Source organism: Hemiscyllium ocellatum, chromosome 14, assembly GCF_020745735.1.
Source record: "Hemiscyllium ocellatum isolate sHemOce1 chromosome 14, sHemOce1.pat.X.cur, whole genome shotgun sequence".
Taxonomy (NCBI): domain Eukaryota; kingdom Metazoa; phylum Chordata; class Chondrichthyes; order Orectolobiformes; family Hemiscylliidae; genus Hemiscyllium; species Hemiscyllium ocellatum.
Genome location: NC_083414.1, coordinates 63,942,049 through 63,969,515, shown reverse-complemented (window position 1 = coordinate 63,969,515; position 27,467 = coordinate 63,942,049). Strand labels below are relative to the sequence as shown.

Below are 27,467 nucleotides of genomic sequence, written 5' to 3'. Positions count from 1 at the left end.
AGGGATAGCACTGGACTGACCTCAATGATCATTCCCAACAGATCTCTCCCCTTACTGTGTCTACAGGGTTCATATGATTACTCAATAATCATTACCACTAGATCTCTTTCTCAGTCCTTGTCTGCTGAATTAATATGATCTCAGTGAACTTTCCAAGTACATTTATAATCGTAGAAGAATCAGATAATCTCTATGGTGCAGAAAAATGTCATTCAGCCCATTGAATGTACACCAACTCTCAGAATAACATCCCACTCAAACACTGGACCCTAACCTATCCTCCTAACCCTGTATTTATCATGGCTAATCGACCCAATCTGCACATCTCTGCACTGTGGGAGGAAACTGGAGCACACAGGGACAATGTGCAAACTCCATGCAGACAGTTGCCCAAGGCTGGTATTGAACCTAGATCCCTGATGCTGTGGGACAGCTAACTATCACCAAGCCATTGTGCCACCCTAAGATTTTTATAGCTGCTGGGTTAATATTATTTCTCAGAGATTACCCCCAGTAGCTCTTTCATTGTCTGGGGCTTTTGGTTAATATGAACTCTCAGTGCTCATTGGCAGTAGATCTCTCTATTTATATCTGCTGGGTTAATATTATCTCTCATTCTCTTTCTTTGTCTATGTTTACCAGATTAATGTGATGCCTCAGTGATAATTCCCAGTATATCCCTCCCTTTGTGTCTTCTGGGCTAATATGATCTCTCAGTGATCATTGCCTGTAGATCTCTAGCTCTATGTCTCTTCTCGGTTGATATGATTCATCAATGATCATTCCTACAAGATCTCTCCCTCTGTCCATGTCTGCTGAATTAAAATGGTCTCTCAGAACATGTATCCAGTACATGTCTCCCTCCAAATCTGCTGGTTTAATATGATCTGTCAGTGATCATTCCCAGTAGATTTCTCCCTGTTTGTGCCTGATGTGTTAAAATGACCGCTCAGTGATCATTTCCAGTAGATCTGTCTCTGCTGGGTATATATGATCCCTTAGTAATCATTCCCAGTAGGTCTCTCCCTCTGCCTATGTTTCTGCCGGGTTAATATGATCCCTCAGTGATCATTCCCAGTAGATCTCTCCCTCTGCTGGGTATATATGATCCCTCAGTGATCATTCCCAGTAGTTCTCTCCATCTGCTGGGTATATATGATCTCTCGGTGATCATTCCCAGTAGATCTCTCCCTCTGCCTCTGCTGGGTATATATGATCCCTCAATGATCATTCCCAGTAGTTCTCTCCCTCTGCTGGGTATATATGATCCCTCAGTGATCATTCCCAGTAGATCTCTCCCTCTGCTGGGTATATATGATCGCTCAGTGATCATTCCCAGTAGATCTCTCCATCTGCTGGGTATATATGATCCCTCAGTGATCATTCCCAGTAGATCTGTTGGGTATACATGATCCCTCAGTGATCATTCCCAGTAGATCTCTCCCTCTGCTGGGTATATATGATCCCTGTGAACATTCCCAGTAGATCTCTCCCACTGCCTGCTGGGTATATATGATCCCTCAGTGATCATTCCCAGTATATCCCTCCCTTTGTGTCTTCTGGGCTAATATGATCTCTCAGTGATCATTGCCTGTAGATCTCTAGCTCTGTGTCTCTTCTCGATTCATGATTCATCAATCATCATTCCTACAAGATCTCTCCCTCTGTCCATGTCTGCTGAATTAAAATGGTCTCTCAGTACATGTATCCAGTACATGTCTCGCTCCAAATCTGCTGGTTTAACATGATCTGTCAGTGATCATTCCCAGTAGATTTCTCCCTGTTTGTGCCTGATGTGTTAAAATGACCGCTCAGTGATCATTTCCAGTAGATCTGTCTCTGCTGGGTAAATATGATCTCTGTAATCATCCCACTAGATCTCAAAATTTGACTGAGTCACAGTTGGGTTAATATGACCCCTCAGTGATTATTCCAAGTAGATTTCCCTCTGCAGGGTATATATGACTCTCAATGATCATTTCCAGTAGATCTCTCCCTATGTCTGCTGGGTTAATATGATCACTCAGTGATCATGCACAGTAGATTTCTCCCTCTGCCTGTGTCTCTGTTGGGTTAGTATGATCCCTCAATGATCATTCCCAATAGATCTCTCCCTTTGCCTGTGCTTCTGCAGGGTATATATGATTCCTCAGTGATCATTCCAGTAGATCTTTCCCTCTGCCTCTGCTGGGTATATATGATCCCTTAGTAATCATTCCCAGTAGATCTCTCCCTCTGCCTATGTTTCTGCCGGGTTAATATGATCCCTCAGTGATCATTCCCAGTAGATCTCTCCCCCTGCTGGGTATATATGATCCCTCAGTGATCATTCCCAGTAGATCTCTCCCTCTGCTGGGTATATATGATCCCTCAGTGATCATTCCCAGTAGATCTGTTGGGTATATATGATCCCTCAGTGATCATTCCCAGTAGGTCTCTCACTCTGCTGGGTATACATGATCTCTCAGTGATCATTCCCAGTAGATCTCTCCCTCTGCTGGGTATATATGATCCCTGTGAACATTCCCAGTAGATCTCTCCCACTGCCTGCTGGGTATATATGATCCCTCAGTGATCATTCCCAGTATATCCCTCCCTTTGTGTCTTCTGGGCTAATATGATCTCTCAGTGATCATTGCCTGTAGATCTCTAGCTCTGTGTCTCTTCTCGATTGATATGATTCATCAATCATCATTCCTACAAGATCTCTCCCTCTGTCCATGTCTGCTGAATTAAAATGGTCTCTCAGTACATGTATCCAGTACATGTCTCGCTCCAAATCTGCTGGTTTAACATGATCTGTCAGTGATTATTCCCAGTAGATTTCTCCCTGTTTGTGCCTGATGTGTTAAAATGACCGCTCAGTGATCATTTCCAGTAGATCTGTCTCTGCTGGGTAAATATGATCTCTGTAATCATCCCACTAGATCTCAAAATTTGACTGAGTCACAGTTGGGTTAATATGACCCCTCAGTGATTATTCCAAGTAGATTTCCCTCTGCAGGGTATATATGACTCTCAATGATCATTTCCAGTAGATCTCTCCCTATGTCTGCTGGGTTAATATGATCCCTCAGTGATCATGCACAGTAGATTTCTCCCTCTGCCTGTGTCTCTGTTGGGTTAGTATGATCCCTCAATGATCATTCCCAATAGATCTCTCCCTTTGCCTGTGCTTCTGCAGGGTATATATGATTCCTCAGTGATCATTCCAGTAGATCTTTCCCTCTGCCTCTGCTGGGTATATATGATCCCTTAGTAATCATTCCCAGTAGATCTCTCCCTCTGCCTATGTTTCTGCCGGGTTAATATGATCCCTCAGTGATCATTCCCAGTAGATCTCTCCCCCTGCTGGGTATATATGATCCCTCAGTGATCATTCCCAGTAGATCTCTCCCTCTGCTGGGTATATATGATCCCTCAGTGATCATTCCCAGTAGATCTCTCCCACTGCCTGCTGGGTATATATGATCCCTCAGTGATCATTCCCAGTAGATCTCTCCCCCTGCTGGGTATATATGATCCCTCAGTGATCATTCCCAGTAGATCTCTCCCTCTGCTGGGTATATATGATCCCTCAGTGATCATTCCCAGTAGATCTCTCTTTCAGAGTGGGAGTCTCCGGTAGATGCCACTCGGCGGGTCTGAGGGGGAGGGAGGTGGAGCCATTGTCCCTGCTCCTACTCCGCCCCCCCCCCCCCCCGGGCTGGCGGAGATGGTTTGTGCCAGTGACCTGTGACCCCAGTGTGGGGGGCGGGGCGGTTGCGGGCGCCATCTTTTCCCATGGACGGTGCTGGAGGGGGGCGGTCGCTGCAGCAGCAGATTGTTGTTGTTTCAGACACACGGGGACATTGAGGGAAAGCTCGGTGCCTGAAGGCCGCACACGATCCAAACTCCGCTCGCCATGGCCAACGTGTCCTATCACATCTCCAACCTGCTGGAGAAAATGACCTCCAGCGACAAGGATTTCAGGTAGGCCCGGCCCCTCCCCCTCCCCCCTCCTCCCTCCTCCCTCCTCCCCCCCTCCTCCCCCCTCCTCCCCCCTTCCCCCCCTCCCCCTCCTCCCCCCTCCCCCTCCTCCCCCCTCCTCCCCCCTCCTCCCCCTTCCCCCTCCTCCCCCTCCCCCTTCCCCCTCCTCCCCCTTCCCCCCCCTCCCCCCTCCTCCCCCCTCCTCCCCCTTCCCCCCCTTCCCCCCCTCCCCCCCCTTCCCCCCCTCCCCCCCCTTCCCCCCCCCCCCTCCTCCCCCCTCCTCCCCCTTCCCCCTCCTCCCTCCTCCCCCCTCCTCCCCCCTCCCCCCCCTCCACTCCCCCCTCCTCCCCCCTCCTCCCCCCTCCTCCCCCCTCCTTCCCCCTCCTCCCCCTCCCCCCTCCTCCCCCCCTCCCCTTCCCCCCTTCCCCCCTCCTCCCCCCTCCCTCCCCTCCCTCTCCCCTCCCCCCCCTCCCCTCCCCCCTCCCCACCCTCCTCCCCACCCTCCCAACCCGTCCCCCCTCCCGCCCCCCCCGTCCCCCCTCTCGCCCCCCCCGTCCCCCCTCTCGCCCCCCCCGTCCCCCCTCTCGCCCCCCCCGTCCCCCCTCTCGCCCCCCCCCGTCCCCCCTCTCGCCCCCCCCCGTCCCCCCTCTCGCCCCCCCCCGTCCCCCCTCTCGCCCCCCCCGTCCCCCCTCTCGCCCCCCCCCCCCCCCTCTCGCCCCCCCCGTCCCCCCTCTCGCCCCCCCCGTCCCCCCTCTCGCCCCCCCCGTCCCCCCTCTCGCCCCCCCCCGTCCCCCTTTCGCCCACTTCCCCCCCTTTCCCCTCCTTCCCCTCTCCCTCTCCCCCTTTCCCCTCCTCCCCTCTCCCCTCTTCCATACTGGGCCTGGGGCAGCAGGATCTCCATTCCAGCTGACTTCTCCCCGCACACACTCTTCCTCCACACTGGGACCAGGGCAGTAAGATCCCAAATCCTGCTTACAACACTCTCCTCCCACAGACTTGGCTTGCGGCAGCAAGATCCCAATTCCAGCTGACAATTCCTTCACACGAATTACAGCAGTAAGATCCCAAATCCATCTCACCCAATAGGCATCTTGGGACATTGCAGCACATGTTTAGCCCTGCAATAGTGTGTCACCTTGGTTTAAAGGAACAGGATGGGAACCTGCAATATCTTGGCTCAGAAGCAAGAATTATGTCAAGCTGATGACTGAACTCTCTTTAGATCTCGAAGTATTTTTGGAGTAGTTAGTTTTTCTTGAAGAACAAATTACTGTACATGCTGGAATCTGTACCAAAAACAAAACGTGCTGAAGAGCACAACAGGTCAGGCAGTATCCATGGAGAGAGAGTGAGCTAATGTTTCGAGTCTAGATGACCCCTGATCAGAGCTGGTGTGGAGGTGGCAATATTTGTGCTAAATTTGCAGAGGTGCTGGAGTGCTGGGGAAAAAGGATGTTGATCGTTCAGATTAAATGATCAGAATGTGAGAATGGCAGAATAATGGTGTCTAACTGCCAGACAAGAAAGAGCAGACAGTCCCATTGGTGTGGCAGGAAGAGAGAGAGGGGACATGGCGACAGAGAATGTAACCAGTAATGCTAACAGAAAGGGAAGGAATGGGAGCCGGTTCACAATTTGAAGGTGTTAAAGTCAGTATTAAGTCCAGAAGGTTGTAAAGTGCCTAGTCTGAAGATGAGATGTTGATCTTCCAGTTTGCGCTGTGATTCACTGGACCACTGTAGCATGCCGAGTACAGACACATGGGCATGTGAGCAGGATGCTGTGTTAAAATGACTGGCTACAGGAAGGTCGGGGTCATACTTGTGTGCAGACCGGAGGTGTTCTGCAAAGACGTCACCCAATCTGTTTGGTTTCTCTTTTGTAGAGTAGGCCACATTGAGTGCAGTGAATGCAATGCAGAAAGATTGGAGGAGGTACAGGTGAAATGCTGCTTCACCTGGATAGACTGTTTAGGCCCTTGGATGATGAGCAGGGAGGCGGTGAAGGGACAGGAGTTGCCCCTTCTGCAGTTATATGGGAAAGTGCTGTGGGAAGGGAGGATAGTGTTAGTGGTCAATGAATGGACTAGGGTGTCCTGGAGGGAATTGGGCAGAGCTGCTGGTCCAGCATGTATTGCCTATCCTTAGTTGCCCTTGAGATGATAGTGGTGAGCTAACGTCTTGAATCACTGCTGTCTATTTGATGTAGTTGGAGCTGTAATGCTGGTAGGGAGGGAGTGCCAGGATTTTAACTCTAACACTGAAGCAATGGCAATATGTTTTAGAGTCAAGATGATGGGTGGTCAGTACAAACTTGACTTTATGTTGCTCCTGATGAGTGTAATAATTTAGTCATTACTGGACTGGTGTTCTAGCGAATGAGGCTAAGAATTGCAGTGAATTCAAATCCACCCTGGCAGAACTTCAGTTGTTTCTCAAATTTGGTAAAAGTAATGACAAAACTTACTTTTTATTAACAAGAAAAGCTGCCACATATACCAAGTTTACAGCTGGTCTGGCTTCAGTGAGAATTTATGGAGATAAACATTGGACTGCATTGATGTCTCCCGACGTAGTCCCCAATTCAAATGACCCTAATGTAAGGAGCAAGCTCTTGACTGTGAACTTGAGACTTCACACCATTAATGGTGTACTTGAATGTAAACAACCCAACTTCCCAGCACAGATTATACCTTTTGTCTTACCGCCTGCTGAATACACTGAGCTAATTCATTGTGCCAACATGCTTGCACACAGTTACTTTGTGATTATATACATACTGCAGGATATACCCAGCACAGCATCCTGATTCCTACCCTACTGATCGCGGTGATGTAGTTTTGCCCAGCCCATCACCTCAAATAATTATTGATAGGATTATATGAAAATAAGAACAAGGGGACAGCTATTAAATAGGGACAGCTGTACTGTCTGTACTTAGTTTTGACAGCTTTGATGCGAAAGCAACTGGAATGTATGGTTATGGAATATTGAGTGTTGTTTTTCTACTGGCTAATTTTGTAACAAGCATGGATTTGATTCCAGATTGTGGTTGTGCAATAATAATATTTTGAAGCAGGTCTACCTTAAAGCCATGGTCTCGAGCTCTGGGGCCTATTGTCCTGAGAGGGCATTATTGATAAATGCCCATCGACTTCAGAATTTACTTTCACATTCAGAAATTAAGGGGGATAGACGTTTCTATGGGTGTGTTGTACTTCCTGGACTTCTGGAAATTGTTTATGCTGCGGAGGTGCTTTTCACATTCCCTACAGCATAGTCCAGGAGGCTGAGAGAGCAGCAGGCTCTTGGCGAAGGTGTTCAAGGTTGGTCTTTCAAGGCACTAATTTGCACCTTTATAGGATTTTCTTCAGGATGTTTTTTTAATGGCTCTGTAAATATACTTGATTTGGTCACTTTTATGCTGGATAAATGAATTGGAATAATACAGTTCTCTCTGTAATCAGAAATAATGGGAATTATACAATCTTGCAACACAGCAGAATCCATCCAATTTATCATAGCCCAGCAATTTCTTTGGAAGAGCTATCCTATTAGACCTCCTTTGTGACTTGTAATTGTCTTGTTTTTTTTTCTTTCTTGATATCAATGTGAATATCTGTTATTGTCTAGGTTTATGGCCACCAATGACCTGATGGTAGAGCTTCAGAAAGACTCCATTAAGCTGGATGATGACAGTGAGAAGAAGGTGGTGAAAATGTTGCTGAGGCTGCTCGAAGATAAGAATGGAGAGGTGCAGAACCTGGCTGTGAAGTGGTAAGTGATACTGCTTGAAGCTGGACATCACATCGATCCATTTTAGGCTAGTGATTCTGCTTTTATAAACTGCTTCCTCTTTACCAACCTTTGTGTGACTTGTAGCTTTCTCTGATGTACCCTAAACCTCAAGCCTACCCAGTGTTGGTGGGAGTTGATATTCAATTGTTGACTGTACAGCAGGGAACTAAGGCAAGGCTGTTGTGAGTGTAAACTGATGTACCACAAATGTCAATATGTTTTCTCTCTGTGAATGTGATGCAGGAGAACAAGAAATAGTAATTTGCATGTCAACTTATTCCTCCTATTGAAAGCTATCATCTGCTTTTGTCTTAGTTAATATTGGTATGGTGCAAGGTCAGGGTCTGCCTTGAATATAATCACAAGTGAATAGGAATAGGCCATTTAATCCCTTCGAGTCTGTTCCACTACTCAATGAGAATATGACTGATATGAATGTTTGTAGAAGAGAGAGTCCAAAACTGGGGAGGTGATGGACCTAACCATGTTATCGTTAGACTAGAAATCTGGAGACCCAGATAATGTTCTTGGGACCTGCATTTGAATTCCACTATGGCAGATAGTTGATTGCCATCCTTACCTGGTCTGGCCTACATGTGTGACTCCAGACCCACAGCAATATGGTTGACTTTCAACTGCCCTCTGGACAATTTAGGGATGGGCAATAAATGCTGCCCTGGCTAATGGTGCCTACATCCCATGAATGAATTTTTCAAAAAACGTCTGTAGTCCTTGGTGTGTAGCACTGTTTCCTAAGCTTGCTTGTGCAACACATGGTTCTTATCTTTTTAGGCTTTAACCCTGACTGTTGGAATTAATTTTTCTTTGTCTATCCTGACTATTGCCTATAATTTCTCGAATAATTTCCCAATAGAACCTCATAACCTTTATTTCAGGCAGGTTACAATTCTAATTTGGTCCTAATTTGTGGAATCTCTCCACACAATCTTGACTCCTGAGAGTTCAATGTACACTGCGCTCCCTCGAAGGTCTGCATAATTGACACCCCATCCGCATCTTTAAACCTTTACTACTTCCATCAAGACACAATGGTAGCAGACTGCATCATCTACAATCTGCAATGCAGTAACTCACCACGTTTCCTTAATGGCATCTTCAAAATCCACAACATGTGCTACTTGGAAGGACGAGCAGCTGAAGTGCAGGAACCTGCCTTTTACCTACCAAGCTACATAATATCCCACATTGGGACAGTATTACAATGCCTTTACTGTTACTTAGAGTCCGGGCTCCTACCCTGACAGTATTGCTCGTGTACCTACAGGAGAAAATGAGACTGCCTATGCTGGAGTCGAGAGTGTGTTGCTGGGAAAGCACAGCAGGATAGGCAGCATCCGAGGAGCAGGAGAATTGACATTTCGGGCATAAGCCTTTCATCAGGAATCAGTACGTGGCCTGCTGCAGAGTCGAGAAGATAGCTTACTGCCTTCTGAAAGGCATTTGGGAATGGAGAACAAATGTTGAAGCATAATTTCCTTTGGACTGTCTGGCATGCTGAGTTCCTCTGCTGTAACTGTTGATGCAAAGTAACCTTGACATTTTGACAACTCAACCATTATTAGTTCTCAAAACGCCTGCGTTGCGACTGACTGCCCTCTCTCTTTCACTCTACAGTAATTGTGTAAAGATTTTCATGTTGATATTTCCTCTAAATTTCTTTTTGATATGTTACTGTCTTTTGCATCTTTTCCACTTACTAGGAGCTGAAATATATTTTTGCTTTCTGTCTTTCTTTTTGCTTTGTCTTGTACCTCGATATCTGTCCACGGCTGCTTTTTTGGGCTAAATAGGATTTTAGCCATTTCTGGGTGTAAACTGGTTTTGCACTTTTGAAGACACCTCAAACTGACTTGTTGTTGCTCATATTCACATTCCCATACGTTCTCCGTTGACTAGTTAAGCTAATAAATTGAAATCAGGCATTCCTAAATCTAGTATCTCAGTGGCAATTCTACGTTTCTACTTTTCAAACACTAAATTGAACTTAATCATATTACAATCATTAAGTCAATCTTTTTACACTATTGGACTGCTAACTAAATCTGAATCTTTGACCATTACTAAATCTATTATTATCTGCCCCCTGTTGGTTCATATGTTTCAGAAATTCATCTGGCCTGTGCTAGTCTGTTGATCCTAATCTAATAGCAGTTAATATGCCCCATTAAAACAACTGCCTTCACTAGATGTTTGAGCAACCTCAGTGTTTGAAAAAGCTACCACTTCACCTAAAAGGGGTCTTTAACTGATGGGCTGTATGGTGTTAGTACAGGGATGTTCTGCAGCTTATTGCAGTGATGCAGAATTGTTGGGTGAGAAAAGGAGAGGTAGAGAATGGGCAATAGTAATGATGTTGGAATGCCAGGATCACAGTATTTTATTTGTTTACTTATTCAGCTTGGGTCCATTGGTCAGCAAGGTGAAAGAGTACCAGGTGGAGACAATTGTGGATACATTATGCACGAACATGCTGTCTGATAAAGAGCAGCTCCGGGACATATCCAGCATTGGCCTGAAGACTGTCATTGCAGAGCTACCTCCTGCTTCTAGTGGTAAGATTGGTCTTTGTACCTTGTTATCTCCGTATGTAATCTCAGTTTATACTCAACATGTCACCTACTGCCAAATAAATACCAAGTATGCAGATCTGTACCAATACATGTGATGAGTATGACTAATTTCTGAAGTGTTACCTATTTGGGAAGTGAATGTCTGGTGCAAGCAAGCTGCAGAAAATTGTCGAGTGTTTTGAGGATGACGTTCTCTTATTTTTCTACTTGCTGCCTTCCTCTATAGTGATGTTGCCTTTTTGTTGAGTTCTAGTTTCATGGTTATCAATATCATCAGTTTCATGCATGACCCTTTATAGTGGATGAACCTTAATACGAGCGCTAGCATGCTATTTGGCCAGGAGTACAAGCCCGAGCATTGTACATCCACATGCATGTGCTTCTGGTACGCATTTGGGTGTAGCAACACTAATTGAGTTGTTCGTCAATCAATGTTTGAGCTCTGAGGGTCAGTAAGGCGTTGTCATGTCCAGCTGCTCTAACTGTTGAGGCCAGCTGGCCTGGTAAACCCTGAATTAAATCTGGGTCCTTACTGTTCTGCAGGTTCAGTCATCCATTGCCTCCAATTTGGGGGTGACCTGACTTCTTTTATTTTCATGTTGATTACACAATTAGCCAGCTCAGTCCCAATGTTGTCCCATGAGCCATCACTTTGTCGAACTTTGTGTGGTAACTTCAGAGTTACCGAAACTGAGTCATCTAAAGTTGAAACGTTAGCTTGCTTTCTCTCCATGGATGTTGCGTGACCCCGCTGTGATTGCCAACATTTGTTGTTTCTGGTCCCATATCATCTCCCTTTTAAGGGCTGTCATTGTCTCAGCTTTTTGATTTCCAGATTTCTGTTGCCCCCTTGTGTGGAAGAAGGGCTTCCTGTTTTCACTATTAATGAGCAAGTTCTAAACTTGGCTCCTTGTATCCTAGCACACGTTGGCATTATATGATTCAAAAGTAAATTGTGGCATAAAAAAAATCACTATAGTTTAAAGACATCCTATGCTGAAGATCTGAATAGTGTATGGACCTTAGAAATGTGTTGTTTTTGTAGTGTGAACTTGGCTTAATGGAAGACTGTACAGTGGTTTCTAGTCAGGAGGGAGTTTGCCTGGGAGTTCTCAACATTGACTCTGGACCCCAAGAAGTCTCAAAGCTTCAGGTTAAACATGGGCAAGGAAACCTCCTGCTGATTATCAGGTACTGTCCTCCCTCGGCTGATGGATCAGTCTTCCTATGTGTCGAACAGCTCTTGAGGAAGCACAGAGAGTGGCAAGGCTGTAAAATATACTCTGGGTGGGGGATTTCAGTGTCCACCACCAAGAGCTCTTAGTGCCCTGGCAACATTCCAGCAGCAGCACGACCGATCAAGCTGGTCAGATCATAAAGGACCTAGCTGCCAGACTGGGTCTGTGTCTAGTCATGAGAGCAAAACATACTTGACCTCATCCTTACTGATCTGGCAGCTGGAGATGCATCTGTCCATGACCATATAGTTAAGAGATACCACTTCACAGACCTTGTGGAGACAACGTCCTCATTCCCATTGAGAATACCCTCCGTCATGTAGCACTATTGCTGTGCTCAATGGGACAGACTTCAGACAGATCTAACAAGTCAAGACTGGGCATCCAGGAGGCATTCTCGGCTATCAACAGTAGCAGAATTGTACTCCAGCACAATCTGCCATCTCCTAGCCTGACACATACCCTCTCCAGCCATAATTATCACCTTGGGGATTAACCCTGGTTCTGTGGAGAATACAGGATGACATTTGAGGAGTAGCACCAGACATATCTGAAAACAAGTTGCCAACCTGGTGGAGCTACCAACAGGATTGCCTGCATGCCAAACAACATAAGCACAGAACTAAGTGATGCCAGCGAACTGGAATTGTTGAGTTATCAGGGGACAAACTCTGGTTGGTACATAGATGCTTGAGGTTGTTGGAAATCAGTCATCTCCGCTCCAGGACATCTCTGTAGGAGTTCCTCAGGGATATGTCCTAGGCCCAACCATTTTCAGCTGCTTCGTCAATGACCTTCCTCCATCATAAGGTCAGAAGTGAGGATGTCCAATCATTGGTGAACAACGTTCACCAATTGGCACTCCTCAGATCCTGAAACAATCTATGTACATGGTACTGGGGGCAAGGTATTGACCTGGATTGAAAATTGACTGACTGACAGGAAGCAAAGACTAGTGATAAACGGTTCCTTTCAGAATGGCAGGCGGTGACCAGTGGGATAGCACAAAGTTCAGTGCTGAGACCACAGCTGTTTACAATATATATTAATGATATAGATGAAGGTATTAAAAGTAATATTAGCAAATTTGCTGATGACACAAAGCTGGGTGGCAGGGTGAAATGTAAGGAGGAGTTTGAGAATACAGGATAACTTGGACAGGCCAGGTGACTGACTGGATGCATAGCAGATGCAGTTTAATGTGGATAAATGTGTAGTTATCCACTTTGGTGGCAAGAACAGGAAGGCAGATTACTGTCTAAATGGACTCAAGCTAGTAATGGGGAAGTACAAGAAGATCTAGGTGTTCTTGTACATCAGTCAATGAAAGCAAGCATGCAGGTACAGCAGGCAGTGAAGGAAGCTCATGGCATGCTGGCCTTCAGAACAAAAGGAACTGAGTATAGCAGCAAAGAGGTTTTTCTGCAGCTGTACAGGGCCCTGGTGAGCCACACCTGGAGTATTGTGTGCAGTTTTGGTCTCCAGATTTGAGGAAGGACATTCTGGTTTTTGAGGGAGTGCAGTGTAGGTTCACGAGGTCAATTCCCGGAATGACGGGACTATCCTATGTTGAAAGATTGGAGCGACTAGGCTTGTATACCCTTGAGTTTAGACAGATGAGAGGGGATCTGATTGAGACATATAAGATTATTAAAGGATTGGACACTTTGGAGGCAGGAAGCATATTTCCACTGATGGGTGAGTCCAGAGTCAGAGAACACAGTTTTAAAAAAAAGGAGTAGACCACTTAGGCCAGAGTTGAGGAGAAACCTCTTCACCCAGAGAATGGTGAGTGTGTGGAATGCTCTGCCCCAGAAGGCTGTGGAGGTCAAGTCTCTGGATTCGTTCAATAAAGAGTTGGATAGAGCTCTTAAGGATAGTGGAATCAAGGATTATGGGGATAAGGCAGGAACAGGATACTGATTGTGGATGATCAACCATGATCATAATGAATGGTGGTGCTGGCTTGAAGGGCTGATTGGCCTACTCCTGCACCTATTGTCTATAAATGCAACAGAGTCAGGCTTAGGCTGACAAGTGGCAAGTAACATTTGTGCCATGCAAAAGCCAATAAGAGCCAATTTAGCCACTACACCTTGACAGTCAATGTTTTTGCCATTAAATCCTTCCCCTTATCAACATCTTGGGTTGCCATTAACCAAAACCTGGCCGGACTTGCCACATAAACATAGTGGCTCCAAGAGCAGATCTGAGGCTAGGAATACTATGGTGAACAATTCACTTCCTAACTCCCCAAAGCCTGTTCACCATCCAAAAGGCACAAGTCAGAAGTATGATGAAATACTCCCCACTTGCTTGGATGGGAGCAGCTCCAACAACACTCGAGAGGCTGCTTTGTTTGAAGCTTTGAGTGGCACCACATCCATATCATTCACTCCCTCCACAATGCTCCGTCATAGTGGGGTGTATCATCTACAAGGTGCACTGCAGAAATTCACCAAGGCTCCTTAGATAGCACATTGAAAACTGACCATTTCCACTTAGAAGGATGAAGATAAGTTGCTGCCTGCAAGTTCCACTCTGAGCCACTCCTCATCCTGACTTGGAAATATTTCGCTGTTCCTTCAATATCACTGGGTCAAAATCCTGGAATGCCCTCCCCAATGGTATTGTGGGTCAACATCTGTTCAAGCATTGGAGATGCCTGTGTTGGACTGGGGTGTTCAAAGTTTAAAAAAATCACACCACCAGGTTTAATTGGAAGCACCAGCTTTCGGCGCGCTGCTCCTTCATCAGGTGATTGATGCGCTCTGAAAGCTAGTGCTTCCAGTTAAACCTGTTGGACTATAACCTGGTGTTGTGATTTTTAACTCTGTTCAAGAAGGCAGCTCGCCACCACCTTCTCGGGGGCAGATAGGATGAGCAATAAATGCTGGCCAGCCAACAAATTCTATGTCACGTGGAGTGAATTTAAAAAAGACCGTCAGAGGTCTATGGCACAGAAGAACAAAGCCTTCTGCCCAGTATTTTTGTGGTGGTCAGAAGCAACCATCTGACTTCCTTAATTTCATTTCCCATCAGTTGACCCATAACCTTGTACAGCTTGGCTATGGACCAACTTGATGCTGAACTAATCCTCCATGCTGATGAGTTGGTTAAGTTGAAGGAAGATCTTGCAGAGAATTTTGGATATAATGCCTGAACAGTCTCAATTTTGTGTGATTGCTTGACATCAGGCTCCTTACAGATGTAATGTTGAAACTGAGCAGGGAGAGGACAGAGACTTGGCACATGTGGTCAGTGATGTGCATACATTCACATTTAAGCTGGGTCGATGGTCCTTCCAGTTGTGCATAAAACATTGCAACACTTCCTGAGTCTCAAGAAAATATTGGGGAAATAATCAAAAAGAAAAGTTGTTCTGCCCAAAACCACCTGTGGGCAGCTGAGGAGGTTGGCAGTGGAATTTAACAGATGATCTCAGGATGAAACATATCATATTTGTCGCCAATCCATTCCTTGCAGTAGTCATTGGTGGGTTGGCCTACCAGTTCCTTCATGTGTTACAGATCAGTAGAGTAACATGAATATAAATACTACACAAAGCTGTATTCAGCCGAAAGCCAGATCAAAGAACAGCGATTATTGGGGACTCCAACAGAGACAAATACCCGCTTCTGTCATTCTGTGCTTTCAGTGAAAATTTACTTGGATTCACATAACTCTGTGAGAAGTGTTTTCCAAACTACAGATGAAGATATCCAAATATCACACCTGCTTCACAGAGCCCCCTTTGATGAATGGTATCTAGCATCTCAAACCACAATCCAACTTCAGGGCACTAGTAACTAAGGTGCAGTCACAAGGTATCACACTTACATTTGAGCAAAGTACAACGTGAATAACTTATGACACTTGGTTTTAGATTTACATAACACAACTTAAACAATTCTTGTGAGTATTTTCTTAGGGATAAATCCTGCCTTGTGCTTGTATTCAAAAAGTGGTCTTGTGCTTAAAAAGGTTGGAGACCACTGCAGGAAGGCTTTTTGCCAAGTGATATGGCTAAAGGCTCATATTTGAGGCTGACTACAGTACAGACAAAGGGTGACTGTACATTGCCAATCGAGGCTTTTGCAGCAGCCTAAGTATGCTAAGAGTTCTGAGAATATTTAAATTAGGTTGACTAAAGATTCAGGATAATTGTGGCTTGGACAGTTCAGGATCACTGGATGAGAATCCTCGCCTTTTTAACCTTTTTTTTGCTGAGAAATGGGAGATTTTAAGCATAAAAATCTTAATGTGACTAAAAATAAACCTCTTACCTCCTCTGGACCTTTTGTTGATCAGGGAGAACGAAATATAAAATTTAGTAAAGATCTCATTAGTGCCAAAATAAATAAACACGTAATATCTGTAATTACTATAAACATTTGCTATTGTCCTAGGCTTGGCCCTGTCGGCTAATGTGTGCAAGAAGATTACTGGACGTCTGACGAGTGCTATTGCAAAACAAGAGGATGTTTCTGTCCAGCTGGAGGCCCTGGATATATTGTCTGATATGCTAAGCAGGTAAACTGCAGGGTATGATCAAGTCCAAGTCTCCTTAACAGCAAAGGAGAATCAACTGTGCTATATTCATATGCAGGCATGATGTTATATGGAAAACTGTGTCCACACATTGGTACTATTGTTCTAAGTACAAGAAGACAGCCCTTTATCCAAAAAGCTCCACAAAAAAACCCTTCTGATTTTGAAGTTTTTCTCATTTAACAAGATTGTTTGGCATGCAAACAGTTAACCCAACTCCACATCCATTTGTAGCGTGTCACTCAATACGATGTTGGGGCTGCTGGCGAGGGCCAGCACTGGCAGGCCTCTGTTCTATCTCAGGACCCATTACTCACAGTGAGTCTGCTGTTCAGTAAGATTTTTAAAAATTTCACCATCGAACTGTCACTATTCCGAATTCTGAAAATCAGCTGGCCCTGAGTGTTTCGGATAAAGGATTGTGTACCTGTAATACAGTGGTTAGCACTGCTGCCTCACAGCGCCAGAGACCTGGGTTCAATTCCCACCTCAGGCAACTGACTGTGTGGAGTTTGCACATTCTCCCCGTGTCTGTGTGGGTTTCCTCCGGATGCTCCGGTTTCCTCCCACAGTCCAAAGATGTGCGGGTCAGGTGAATTGGCCATGCTAAATTGCCCGTAGTGTTCGGTAAGGGGTAAATGTAGGGGTATGGGTGGGTTGCGCTTCGGCGGGTCGGTGTGGACTTGTTGGGCCGAAGGGCCTGTTTCCATACTGTAAGTAATCTAATCTAATCTAATCACATCCTGGAGTGCAGCACAAGGGTAGTATTATTAGGAGTAATTTATTTTATGGTACAAACAGGGATAATATTCTTATGAATGAGATCCTGGGGTTAAATTCTCTGTTCGTTGATATTAGACAAAGCTTCACAGAAATGTTGACACACAAGCACCCCAAATACTTAGAAAATCAATAATAAAAAAAATTGGCAGTGAGCCAAAGAAGGAGGCACTAGCACAAATAGCCCAAAGGTTTTGTCAAAGTGATAGGTTTTAAGACATCACTGAAAGGCGAGAAGGTAGAGAAAGAGCTTTGGTGGTGATAGGGGGAAAACGTGGAGCTTCAGCAGGATTTGGGTGGAGTCAGGAATGGAAGTGAGTAATTTAACTGAGGTGGAAGTAGGCAGTTTTGGGGCTGGTGAGCATTTGAAGTTGCATGCTCTGCTTGGTTAAATAGGATGTCAAAATTGCAATCAATCTGGTTAATCCTTGGATCATGGTCAGGGTAGCAACAAAAGTTTAAGGCCCAAGAGGATGACTTTGTTTTTTTATGAGTGTTTAGTTGGTCTGTATTCCTGATGCTGAAATGCATAATACATCTGCATAAATGTTACAATAATGATTCACTTTTCTGCTGCATTTGTGCAGAGCCCTCTTGGACACACAACTGGAAGCATGACTCAAGCCTATGCATGCACTGATTAGCTTTTTAATCAACCTATTCAGATGTGTAATGACACACACCACTGGAGCAGATGGAATTTAAACCCCAGGTCTCCTCGCTCAAAAGGAAATTCACTAGTACTGAACCATAAGCGCACGCAGCACCCCCCCCCCAACACCCCTCCCTCTCTCTCTTTTCCCCCCTCCCCGCTGTATGTTTGTGCATTGTTAGTGAAGTCGGTTTTCATCAGTATCAACTATAGCAGAAGATCACAAAGACTGTGCTCCAGTGAGCCCCAGAACACTATATATGAGCATATCCTACAGTCTACTTAGTAGCAAATGCCTCATCAGTGTGGTATCCACACGCTACGGTGGGGACACGGGTGTAGCTGAGATTTGTGCAGATTTCTAGTCCAGCCTACAACTGCAAGCGACTGTATCCAAGGGCTACATGATTATTCGTTCAAGCCTGACTTGTGGTTACAGAGGGGCCAGTGTTTATGTAAGAGCTTGGCCTTTTGACCCTAGTTCTGCCTTGATCAGATGAATTTCTGGTATGTTTATGCTGAGTTAAGTCTGTGTAGTAATGGAGTCTGAGGTCTCCCTACTGCAGGTAAATGTCATGAGGGTCCGTGTTAAGGCTTCTTCCAGTTGTCTTCTGAGAGTCAGTGGTCTGGGTCACACTCCCAGGAGAGGTCTAAGTTTTCCATACTGGCTGGTGCTAAGAAAAATGGCGGTAAGTGCAGGGCTGCTTTTATTTATTCTCAAAAATTGAGTCAGTTTGGCAAGTTTACCCTGAGAAGTTGATGCCAGCATCTTCTCATGACACTAAGTTTTACCTTCTGATTTGCTCACTGCACATCTTTTTAGCACATGACCGGTAAATCACTCACCGAGACTCTGTAGGCACTTGTTGATCAGATCAGGTAGGGGATTTTAGGTTCCCTTTCCAGAAGGGCATTGTTAAAAGCCGAAATGGTTCAATAATCCAGCATCCCCTAATCTCTGTGTAGTTCTGTTTCTCTCCTTAGTTTTAACAAATTTAGAAGTCACTGTAGTGAAAAGCAAGTTCATGATTGGATGAATGAGTAGGGAAGCACAAATCCCTGTTCTTTTAATCCTCTCCCAGTTAGCCCACTTCTTTTTACACTTGTATCTCTTGCCTACACTTCCCCAAACGCACACCCATAGCTGATTTCCCTCTAAAGTTTGGTGCCTGCTCCTGCCATTATTGCTGTGCATAGATCAGGCCTTCCTAGAGTTGGTGTTGGAACTCTGAGTGTGGTTGTGAACTGAAATTTTGGGGTTGCAAGCTGAGGCAGTAGTGGCCACCGTGGAGTTCTGACCAAGTTAGAACATCTATGCAGCTCTCTTGTGGGCTCAGCCCCCACTGAGGGGTTGACCATTTTGATGCCTTAAAATAAGGTCACAGAAGGAAACCTTTTGGGATGCACTGCGCTATATTATGTGAGGATGCGAAAAGAAGGACTTAATTCATAGTGCTCCGTTTCATAGCTTGAGAATGACTGACTCCCAAGCACAGAGACAATCTGCGAGAAGGGTTTTCATAAAGTCCCACACAAAAAAGTTAGCTAAAGCGGAAGCCATCGGAATTGAGGGCAAATTAATTTGGATTGAAAATTGGTTGAGTGGCAGGAAATAATTGGGTTAATATGTATGTACTCAAAGTGGCAGGGCATCAGTAGGGATTTCCCACAAGGATCTGTGTTGGGGCCTCACTTATTTGTAATATTTTAATGACTTGGATAATGGCTTAAGTCAAGTACCGTATTCAAATTTGCTGCCAACACCAATTTGCATTGTATTGTAGGCCGTGGTGACGATGGCATAACATTATAACCGGATATTGATAGATGGAGTGAATGGGCAAAGTTGTAGCAGATTAATTTTAATATAAGCAAGTGAGGTTATCATGTCGGACCGAGAAAGGACAAGACTGGATTTTTAAATTTAGTAGGCAAAGGTGGATGCCCCACGAAAGTTTGGGCGTTCAGGATTTTAAAATGCCACAAACAGGTACAGAAAATAATCAAGAAGGCTAATGGAATGCTAGCCTTCATATCTAAAGGTCTGGAGTGTTGGGAGGGAGGCATTATGCTGCAGTTGTACAAAACCCTAGTTAGACCCCACTTAGAGTACTGTGAACAGATCTGGGCACTATAGCTTAGGAAGGATGCTTGGCCCTTGAGAGAGTTCAACACAGGCTTAAAGAATGATACCTGGACTTCAGGGATAAAGATATGAAGAACAGTCAAACAGATTAAGTCTCGGGGGTGATCTAATCAAGGTCTTTGGGATAGTAATAGGGAATGACCGGGTAGATAAGGATAAACTGTCCTATCCAGGGTACAGAGTCTGAGAATTAGGGCCAGGCACTTGAGGGATGTTAGAAATCAGTTCTACAGACAGTAATAGATGTTTGGAACTCTCTGTTCCTTAATAAGTGGTTGATGCTAATTAAGTTGTTAAATTTAAATCTGAGACCAGTTTTATTGTACAAGGGATATGGGTCCAAGGTAGGCACATTGAAATGGGCCACACATCAGCCATGATGATGTTGAATGGTGGGGGCTGAATAGCCTATTCCTGTTCCTATGTTGCAATCACTTGTAATACTGAAAATCTGATGGCCACTTTGCACATAGCAAAGGTACACAAACATGAAGGGGACTAATGATAGTTGAGAGTAAGTGTTGATTAGGGTAGAAGCAGTGTCTTTCTTCTACACTCTATAATTCACCTGCATTGGGGTGAACCTTTTTGCTCTGAAAATGGTGCCAAGATGTCCCTTACATTCACTATGAAAGCAGACTGGGTTTTGGTGTACCATCTCATCGAAAAGATGGTAACTTCAGTCGTGCCTCCCTCCTCAGTACTCTCTAGAATGACAGGCTGTACACTCCTTAAACTTCTGGGGTGGGTGTGATACCACAATGTCGGTCTGAGGTGGCAGGTAATAGCTGACTATGCAGCACATCGTCTTTGAGATGTTATGGAGCTAGGCTAAGCCCAGCATACACAGAAAGCACAATATTAAAACTCCAGCGTACTTAATATTAGTATAGCATGTTCATTTGCAGGATAGATGTTGAGTTAGCCTCCCCTCCTTAGTTTTGAGGGAAGGTTAAGGTGGAAGAAAGGAAATGTTGAGTGGGAAGGGCTGGTAAAAGTCAGTCAACAAATTATTTAAAGTGCATTGCCTGAAAGGATGCTGTAAGCAGATTAAATGAAATTTGTCCAAAGTAAATTGGGTCTATTTTTGGAAAGGAGGATAAAATTGTGGTGCTATGGTGCAAGTGTAGGTGAGTGGGACTAATGGGATAGTTGTTTTAATAAGCTGGCACAGGTGTAGGGACTAAATGGCTTTCTGGGGTGTGGAAATATATATAAACCAGTTCACTAGAATAGATACCTATTCAAGGTAATACTGACCTTTCATCAGTAGGATCAGGCAGGGCTGATGTTGATGGAAGATTGCTTTCTGCCGATTTAAAGCAGGTTAGCACGCAGGATGACTGGCTGCATGATGCCTTCCTTAGGTATCACTAAGATGGTAGGTGAGGAAGTTGGAAATGCAAAGAGTTTTGGTATCAAATCTTTTGTGGGTATGGCAGAGGGAACTTTTTTAAATAGATGTGGTGACTATCCTGATAACTCTGGTGATTGTGCATTCTGAATGTCCCTTCACATTTCCCATTGCAGGTTGGGTGGGACTCTGATCACATTTCACTCCTCAATCCTGACCTGCCTGCTGCCTCAGCTGTCTAGTCCAAGGCTGGCTGTTCGTAAGAGAGCCATCATTGCTCTGGGTCATCTGGTCATGAGCTGCAGCACGTGTCTCTTTTCTGAGCTAATGGATCACCTCCTGGTTGAATTGTCAAAGAATGAATCTACGTCTATGACCAGAACTTACATCCAATGCACTGGCGCCATCAGCCGGCAGGCAGGACACAGAGTTGGTGAGTAACTGATTTTAAATCTTTCCTCTGTTATTTCAGCAAATTGAAGAGCTGTTGTTTGACACTTTTGAATGAAAGTAAAATAGTGGTTGCATTCCTGCCAGCAAAAGTGATGTGCTGTCAAGTATAGAATAGTGTGGCTTTGAGGTAGATAATGAATCATGATCTAAAATGGCAGAGAAGATTCAAGGAGCTGAATGGCCTGTTCTTGCTCCTATGTTGCTGTGTTTCCTAAATGTCATCCAAATGGACAGAATGATTACATCATGGATTGACTTAACTGAAAATGTACTAGAATAGCGGAGAGCAAGCTTTACACTTGCTCACAGATGCTGTACCTAAAGCAGAACACTGCAGATGCTGGAAATCTGAAATAAAACTAGAAAATGGTGGATGTACCCTGGACATCAAGTGACTTGTGTGGGGAGAGAGAGAAGCAGAGCTGACAATTCAGGTTGGTGACTTGCTGTATGGAATGAAGCAATAATTCTGTTCCTCACTGCACAAATGCTGCCTGCTTGCGCCGACTTCTGCATATTTTGTTTATATTTTATGTGCCTCCATTGAGGCTGTTTGGTGAAGGGAGAAAAAAGGAGGCGGCGGTTTATTGTGCGTGCACCGAACCTGACCTGGGACTGTTGGAAACTGTGTAGAGATGATTTTTCTGTTGTACAGCCTTGGGAGTGATTGGGACAAGTTCAAGAGAGCCCTATTCTGCTGCTAACCCCATGCTGCCTCTAAGAATGTAAGAATACAAGTAAGCCATTCAACCTGTTGAACCATTCCATTAGAGCATGGCTGATCAGCATCCTGGTTCTGTCTAACTGTAACTTGATTGCTTCACAAAAATGTGTACATCTTGACTATCAGTGTGTGGGCTGACCATGGAGCTCCGTTAGTGTAAATGCAACTTTGGCATTTAGATGCAAGCTGGTAGTTGGGAAATTGTGGATTTTTTAATTCCTCTGTAGAATGCGGCTGCCACTGGCTAGCCAGCATTTAATGCCTGTACTGAGTTGCCCTGAGAAGTTGGTGGTGAGCTGCCTTCTTGAACCACTGCAATTCACCTGCTGTGGGTTGACCCACAATGCCATTAGGGAGGGAATTCCAGGATTTTGACCCACCGGACAGTGAAACACTTCCAAGTCAGGATGGTGAGCGGCTTGACTCTGTTATGGTCTTTGATAGTAGCAAACATTTACTGCCATTGGAACCACATGATCTGGGCCAATGGGTCTCTTTTGAGTAAGGAGGATAGTTATGAATCAAAATTGTTTTGATCATGGATAGGAATAGTACTGATGCTGGACGTAGGCCCCAGAGATGACCAATGTCAAAATAGCTGGAAGTATTTTCCTCCTTTCCAGTTGACCTCTATTGACTTCTAACAGAAAATACTGTGTTGTCTTTCAGGAGAACATTTGGAGAAGATTATTCCCCTGGTTGTAAAATACTGCAATGTGGATGATGATGAGCTGCGGGAGTACTGCTTCCAGGCATTTGAATCCTTTGTGAGAAGGTATGCCCCTGTCTGTTGTTTATGAGGCTTCCATTCCCTCCCTTCTCCTTTCTCAACTCCCTTTGGATTGATGTACCTGGTTCTGCTAAATGACCTGCTCTTAAATCAGTGTTGTTCTGTACTTGAGCACCTTGCAACAACCCTGCATTTTGGTTTCTAAGTTCTCACTTGCTTCTGCATCTTTCCTCCCTTTGTTCCAAATCTTATTGGGTGAGGGGAGGAGGACTTGCGCACTACAACAGACATACTGTGCTATGAAACTGACCATGGCCCATATTGGCATAGGATCTTAAAATGAACACAGGTAGTTGATCACTGAAACCTTTATGAACTTAAAATTTGGTGCTTCATAATAGGGTAACATTGCAATTGTTCTGAAATGGTCCGTGTGTTGAACAACTGTTGATTTGTTTGCTTTCCTCTATGACCTCTGTCTTTGCTGCCAAGGGTAATGTAGAATCCCTATGGTGTGGAAGCAGGCCAGTCGGCCCATTGAGTCCACACTGACCCTCCAGACCGAGGGTGTAATTGAACCCAGGACCCTGGCGCTGTGAAGGCAGCAGTGCTGCCCACTGAACTACCATGCTGCCCCATGATGACTATTCTGATTCTATAACCTTTACTGCCAAAATTCTACATTATCACATTGTTTCATTCTAAAGTCTGGTTGAAGATTTGTAGCTCGGGTGTCCGTTGTTGTGGTTCTGTTCGCCGAGCTGGAAGTTTTTGCTGCAAACGTTTCGTTCCCTGGCTAGGGAACATCATCAGTGCTAATGGAGCCTCCTGTGAAGCTTCACAGGAGGCTCCAATAGCACTGATGATGTTCCCTAGCCAGGGAACGAAACGTTTGCAGCAAAAACTTCCAGCTCGGCGAACAGAACCACAACAATTGTTTCATTCTGTTGCTTTGTTTCCCCTTTCTGATACTTGTAGGAATTTGTATTAGTCCCCTGAACTTGTTCCATCATGATCCATTTCCATACTACAGCTCTTCTCCACTTGGCAAGCTTCCAGTCTTGTAACATCTTGGATTGTGCAGTGAACAATAAGAAGTACAATCAACTGAAACCCCACTTCTTTTCTGTTTCCCCACCCCCAAAATAAATCTAAAAGCATAGACTGAAGAAACAATGTCAATTTGTTTGATAATGGGGAGATTGACATGGAAATCTTGGGGCAGAGAGTGTGAAGAAATGTGTTTGGATAGTTCTCTTGTCTATTTCAGTGGATTTCTCCCTGGGGCAGCAATACAGCAAAGGTGTGCAGATTTGCCCATTGATATGTTTGAAGAGTGCTCAGCAGCTGGTGGTTTGGGGCACTCCAGGCCGAATGCATGCATGCACATCTGTGGCCGTGAAAACATTATTACTTTCCCAGAGATCCTGTGCTTTTCCTGAACATTGTCCCAGGAAATTTGAGTATCCAGTTTGTCCCATGGAAATGTTCATCCATTCGGCATTCAGTGAAGCTTGGAATTCCCATCTCTCTGCCTGTTTACAGATACGACAAGGCACGATGCTCATTGTTATAATGGAATTCTCTTGTTTTGAGGATGAGATTTTAGACCAGGTGCAATTCACAAATTTGCTGCAGTCAGATTTGGAAATTTTGAGTCTTTCTTTGTTAGAACAGTGCAAATTATGGGCAAGTTATTGGAATTGTTTAAAAAATCATGGAAGGATGACCATCGAAGCAAACGGGTTTCACTTCAGAATTTCAAGTGGCAAGGCCGATTAGTCAGAATATAATAAATGCAACAAATGCATAATGAAGCAGGTAAAATTTCTGCACGCAGTAGTTTTGACTTTGGGTACTGGCGTAAAATGGGCGATATCGGTTCCGTGTTTTTCATCCTCGTGATTTTCAGTTCCATCCTGAGAGAGTTGATGCTCAGTGGAAAGTGTGTAAAAGGGGCAAGGTTTTCAGGAGGTCCCTACGTCAGGCCTGTTGGATAGATGATTGAAGGGTTATGGAAACAAGGTGTGTAAATGTGATTTGTTCTGCTCACCTCAATGGGAGATTAAATGTTGACATCTATTATATCAGTCAACTGGCACTTTCCTATGTTTTGCCCTCTATTAATTCTGGTAGCCAGCTACCACCTCACCTGAGGAATTACTAACATAAGTTTTGAACATACAAGCTGTGGATTCTTGAGATCTGAAAGAAGAGAGTGCTGGAGAATCTCAGTAGGTCTGGCAGCATCTGTGGAAATAAAAACAATTTACCTTTCAAGTCTGATGTTACTCTTGGTAACTCAACTCTATAAAATTTAAACATTCATGAGTTGCATGAATCACATTGTGAGATGACTTCACTTTAATGAGCTGTTAGGTGTGGGATCGTCTGCTCCTCTCTTTATGGCTTGACCATCAGTTTAATGTTCAATTTACGTTGCCTTGATATTGAGCAGTCAAAACTTGCTGTCATCAATTCTGACCTCCTGACTTTGAACTCTGGTGGATTCTGATATAGGATGTACTGGGCATTGTACAATAAACTATGCTAGTGTCAACAGGGAGCACGATTAAATCTCAGTCCAGCAGTGCTGTGCCAGTCCTATTCTTTGTATTTGGTGAAAATTAGTTGTTTAAATTTTTGTGTTCACTCTAAAGATGTCCAAAGGAGATGTCCCTTCACATACCTGCTATGATTGGTCTGTGCCTCAAATATATCACATATGATCCAAATTACAACTATGACCAAGATGAGGATGATGAAGACGCCATGGAAACAGACAAAACCGATGAAGAGGAGGATCAAGGTCAGTGCTTTGAAGTGTTGGACATGCTTTTTGTAACTTGCAGCGATAAATATACTTGCAGGTTTGGGGGGTTTGAGCCCTCGGGAGAAGTTGAATAGACTGGGGCTGTTTTCCCTGAAGCGTCGGAGGTTGAGGGGTGACCTTTTATAGTGGTTTAGAAAATCTTGAGGGGCATGGATAGGGTAAATAGACAGTCTTTTCCCTGGGGTGGGGGAGTCCAGAACTAGAGGGCATAGGTTCAGGGTGAGAGGGGAAAGATTTAAAAGGATCCAAGGGACAACTTTTTCATGCAGAGGATGGTGCGTGTATAGAATGAGGTGCCAGAGGAAGTGGTTGGAGGCTTGTACAATTATAACGTTTAAAAAGCATCTAGATGGGTATATAAATAGGAAGAGTTTAGAGAGATATGGGTCAAGTGCTGGCAAATGGGACTAGATTAATTTAGGATATCTGGTTAACATGGCTTTGTGCGTGGGAAATCATGTCTCACAAACTTGATAGAGTTTTTCGAAGAAGTAACAAAGAAGATTTATGGCAGAGCAGTAGATGTGATCTAAGTGGACTTCAGTAAGGCGTTTAATTCCGATAAATGCGAGATATTGCATTTAGGGAAAGCAAATCTTAGCAGGACTTAGCATTAAGTGTATAAGGTCCTAGGGAGTGTTGCTGAACAAAGAGACCTTGGAGTGAAGGTTCATAGCTCCTTGAAAGTGGAGTCACAGGTAGATAGGATAGTGAAGGCGGTGTTTGGTATGCTTTCCTTTATTGGTCAGAGTATTGAATACAGGAGTTGGGAGGTCATGTTGCGGCTGTACAGGACATTGGTTAGGTCACTGTTGGAATATTGTGTGAAATTCTGGTCTCCTTCCTATTGGAAAGATGTTGTGATACTTGAAAGGGTTCAGAAAAGATTTACAAGGACGTTGCCAGGGTTGGAGGATTTGAGCTACAGGGAGAGGCTGAACAGGCTGGGGCTGTTTTCCCTGGAGCGTCGGAGGCTGAGGGGTGACCTTATAGAGGTTTACAAAATTATGAGGGACATGGATAGGGTAAATAGGCACAGTCTTTTCCCTGGGGTCAGGGAGTCCAGAACTAGAGGGCATAGATTTAGGATGAGAGGTGAAAGATATAAAAGAGACCTAAGGGGCAACGTTTTCGCGCAGAGGGTTGTACATGTATGGAATGAGCTGCCAGAGGAAGTGGTGGAGGCTGGTACAATTTGCAACATTTAGGAGGCATTTGGATGGGTATATGAATAGGAAGGGTCTGGAGGGATATGGGCCAGGTGCTGGTAGGTGGGACTAGATTGGGTTGGGATATCTGGTCAGCATGGACAGGTTGGACTGAAGGGTCTGTTTCCATGCTGTACATCTGACTCTATGGTCAACATGGACAAGTTGGTCTGTTTCTGTGTTGTGCATCTCTGTGACTTTATGACTGGAAATGTACCATTAATGAAAGAGAAGAGAGTAGTGATAAGACTTGCACTAACTGCAGATATTAGTACTGTCTGCTTCTCTGATGATTGGTTGAAAAGGTTAACGGAGCGAATTGCTAAAAAGAAGGCCTAATCTAAAACTAGTTGGCTAACCTAGTTATGATTTCCTGGCTGAGGGAAGGAAAATAAACCAGGATTAACAATCCTAACAGCTAACCCAGCTTGAAGTACGCCT

General features: G+C 44.6%; 1 protein-coding gene across 1 annotated transcript in view; it reads left to right on the top strand.

The window, feature by feature from the left end:
• The first annotated feature begins 3,775 nt into the window (after positions 1–3,775).
• Positions 3,776–27,467, top strand: part of LOC132822396 (cullin-associated NEDD8-dissociated protein 1-like) — a 41,459-nt gene continuing 17,767 nt past the window's right edge. Inside the window, exons 1-7 of the mRNA XM_060835745.1 lie at positions 3,776–3,972; positions 7,602–7,745; positions 10,185–10,339; positions 16,005–16,128; positions 21,255–21,511; positions 22,925–23,030; positions 25,646–25,794. Coding sequence (XP_060691728.1) covers positions 3,905–3,972; positions 7,602–7,745; positions 10,185–10,339; positions 16,005–16,128; positions 21,255–21,511; positions 22,925–23,030; positions 25,646–25,794 — 1,003 coding nt within the window. The 5' untranslated portion in view covers positions 3,776–3,904. The remainder of the gene's footprint in view (positions 3,973–7,601; positions 7,746–10,184; positions 10,340–16,004; positions 16,129–21,254; positions 21,512–22,924; positions 23,031–25,645; positions 25,795–27,467) is intronic.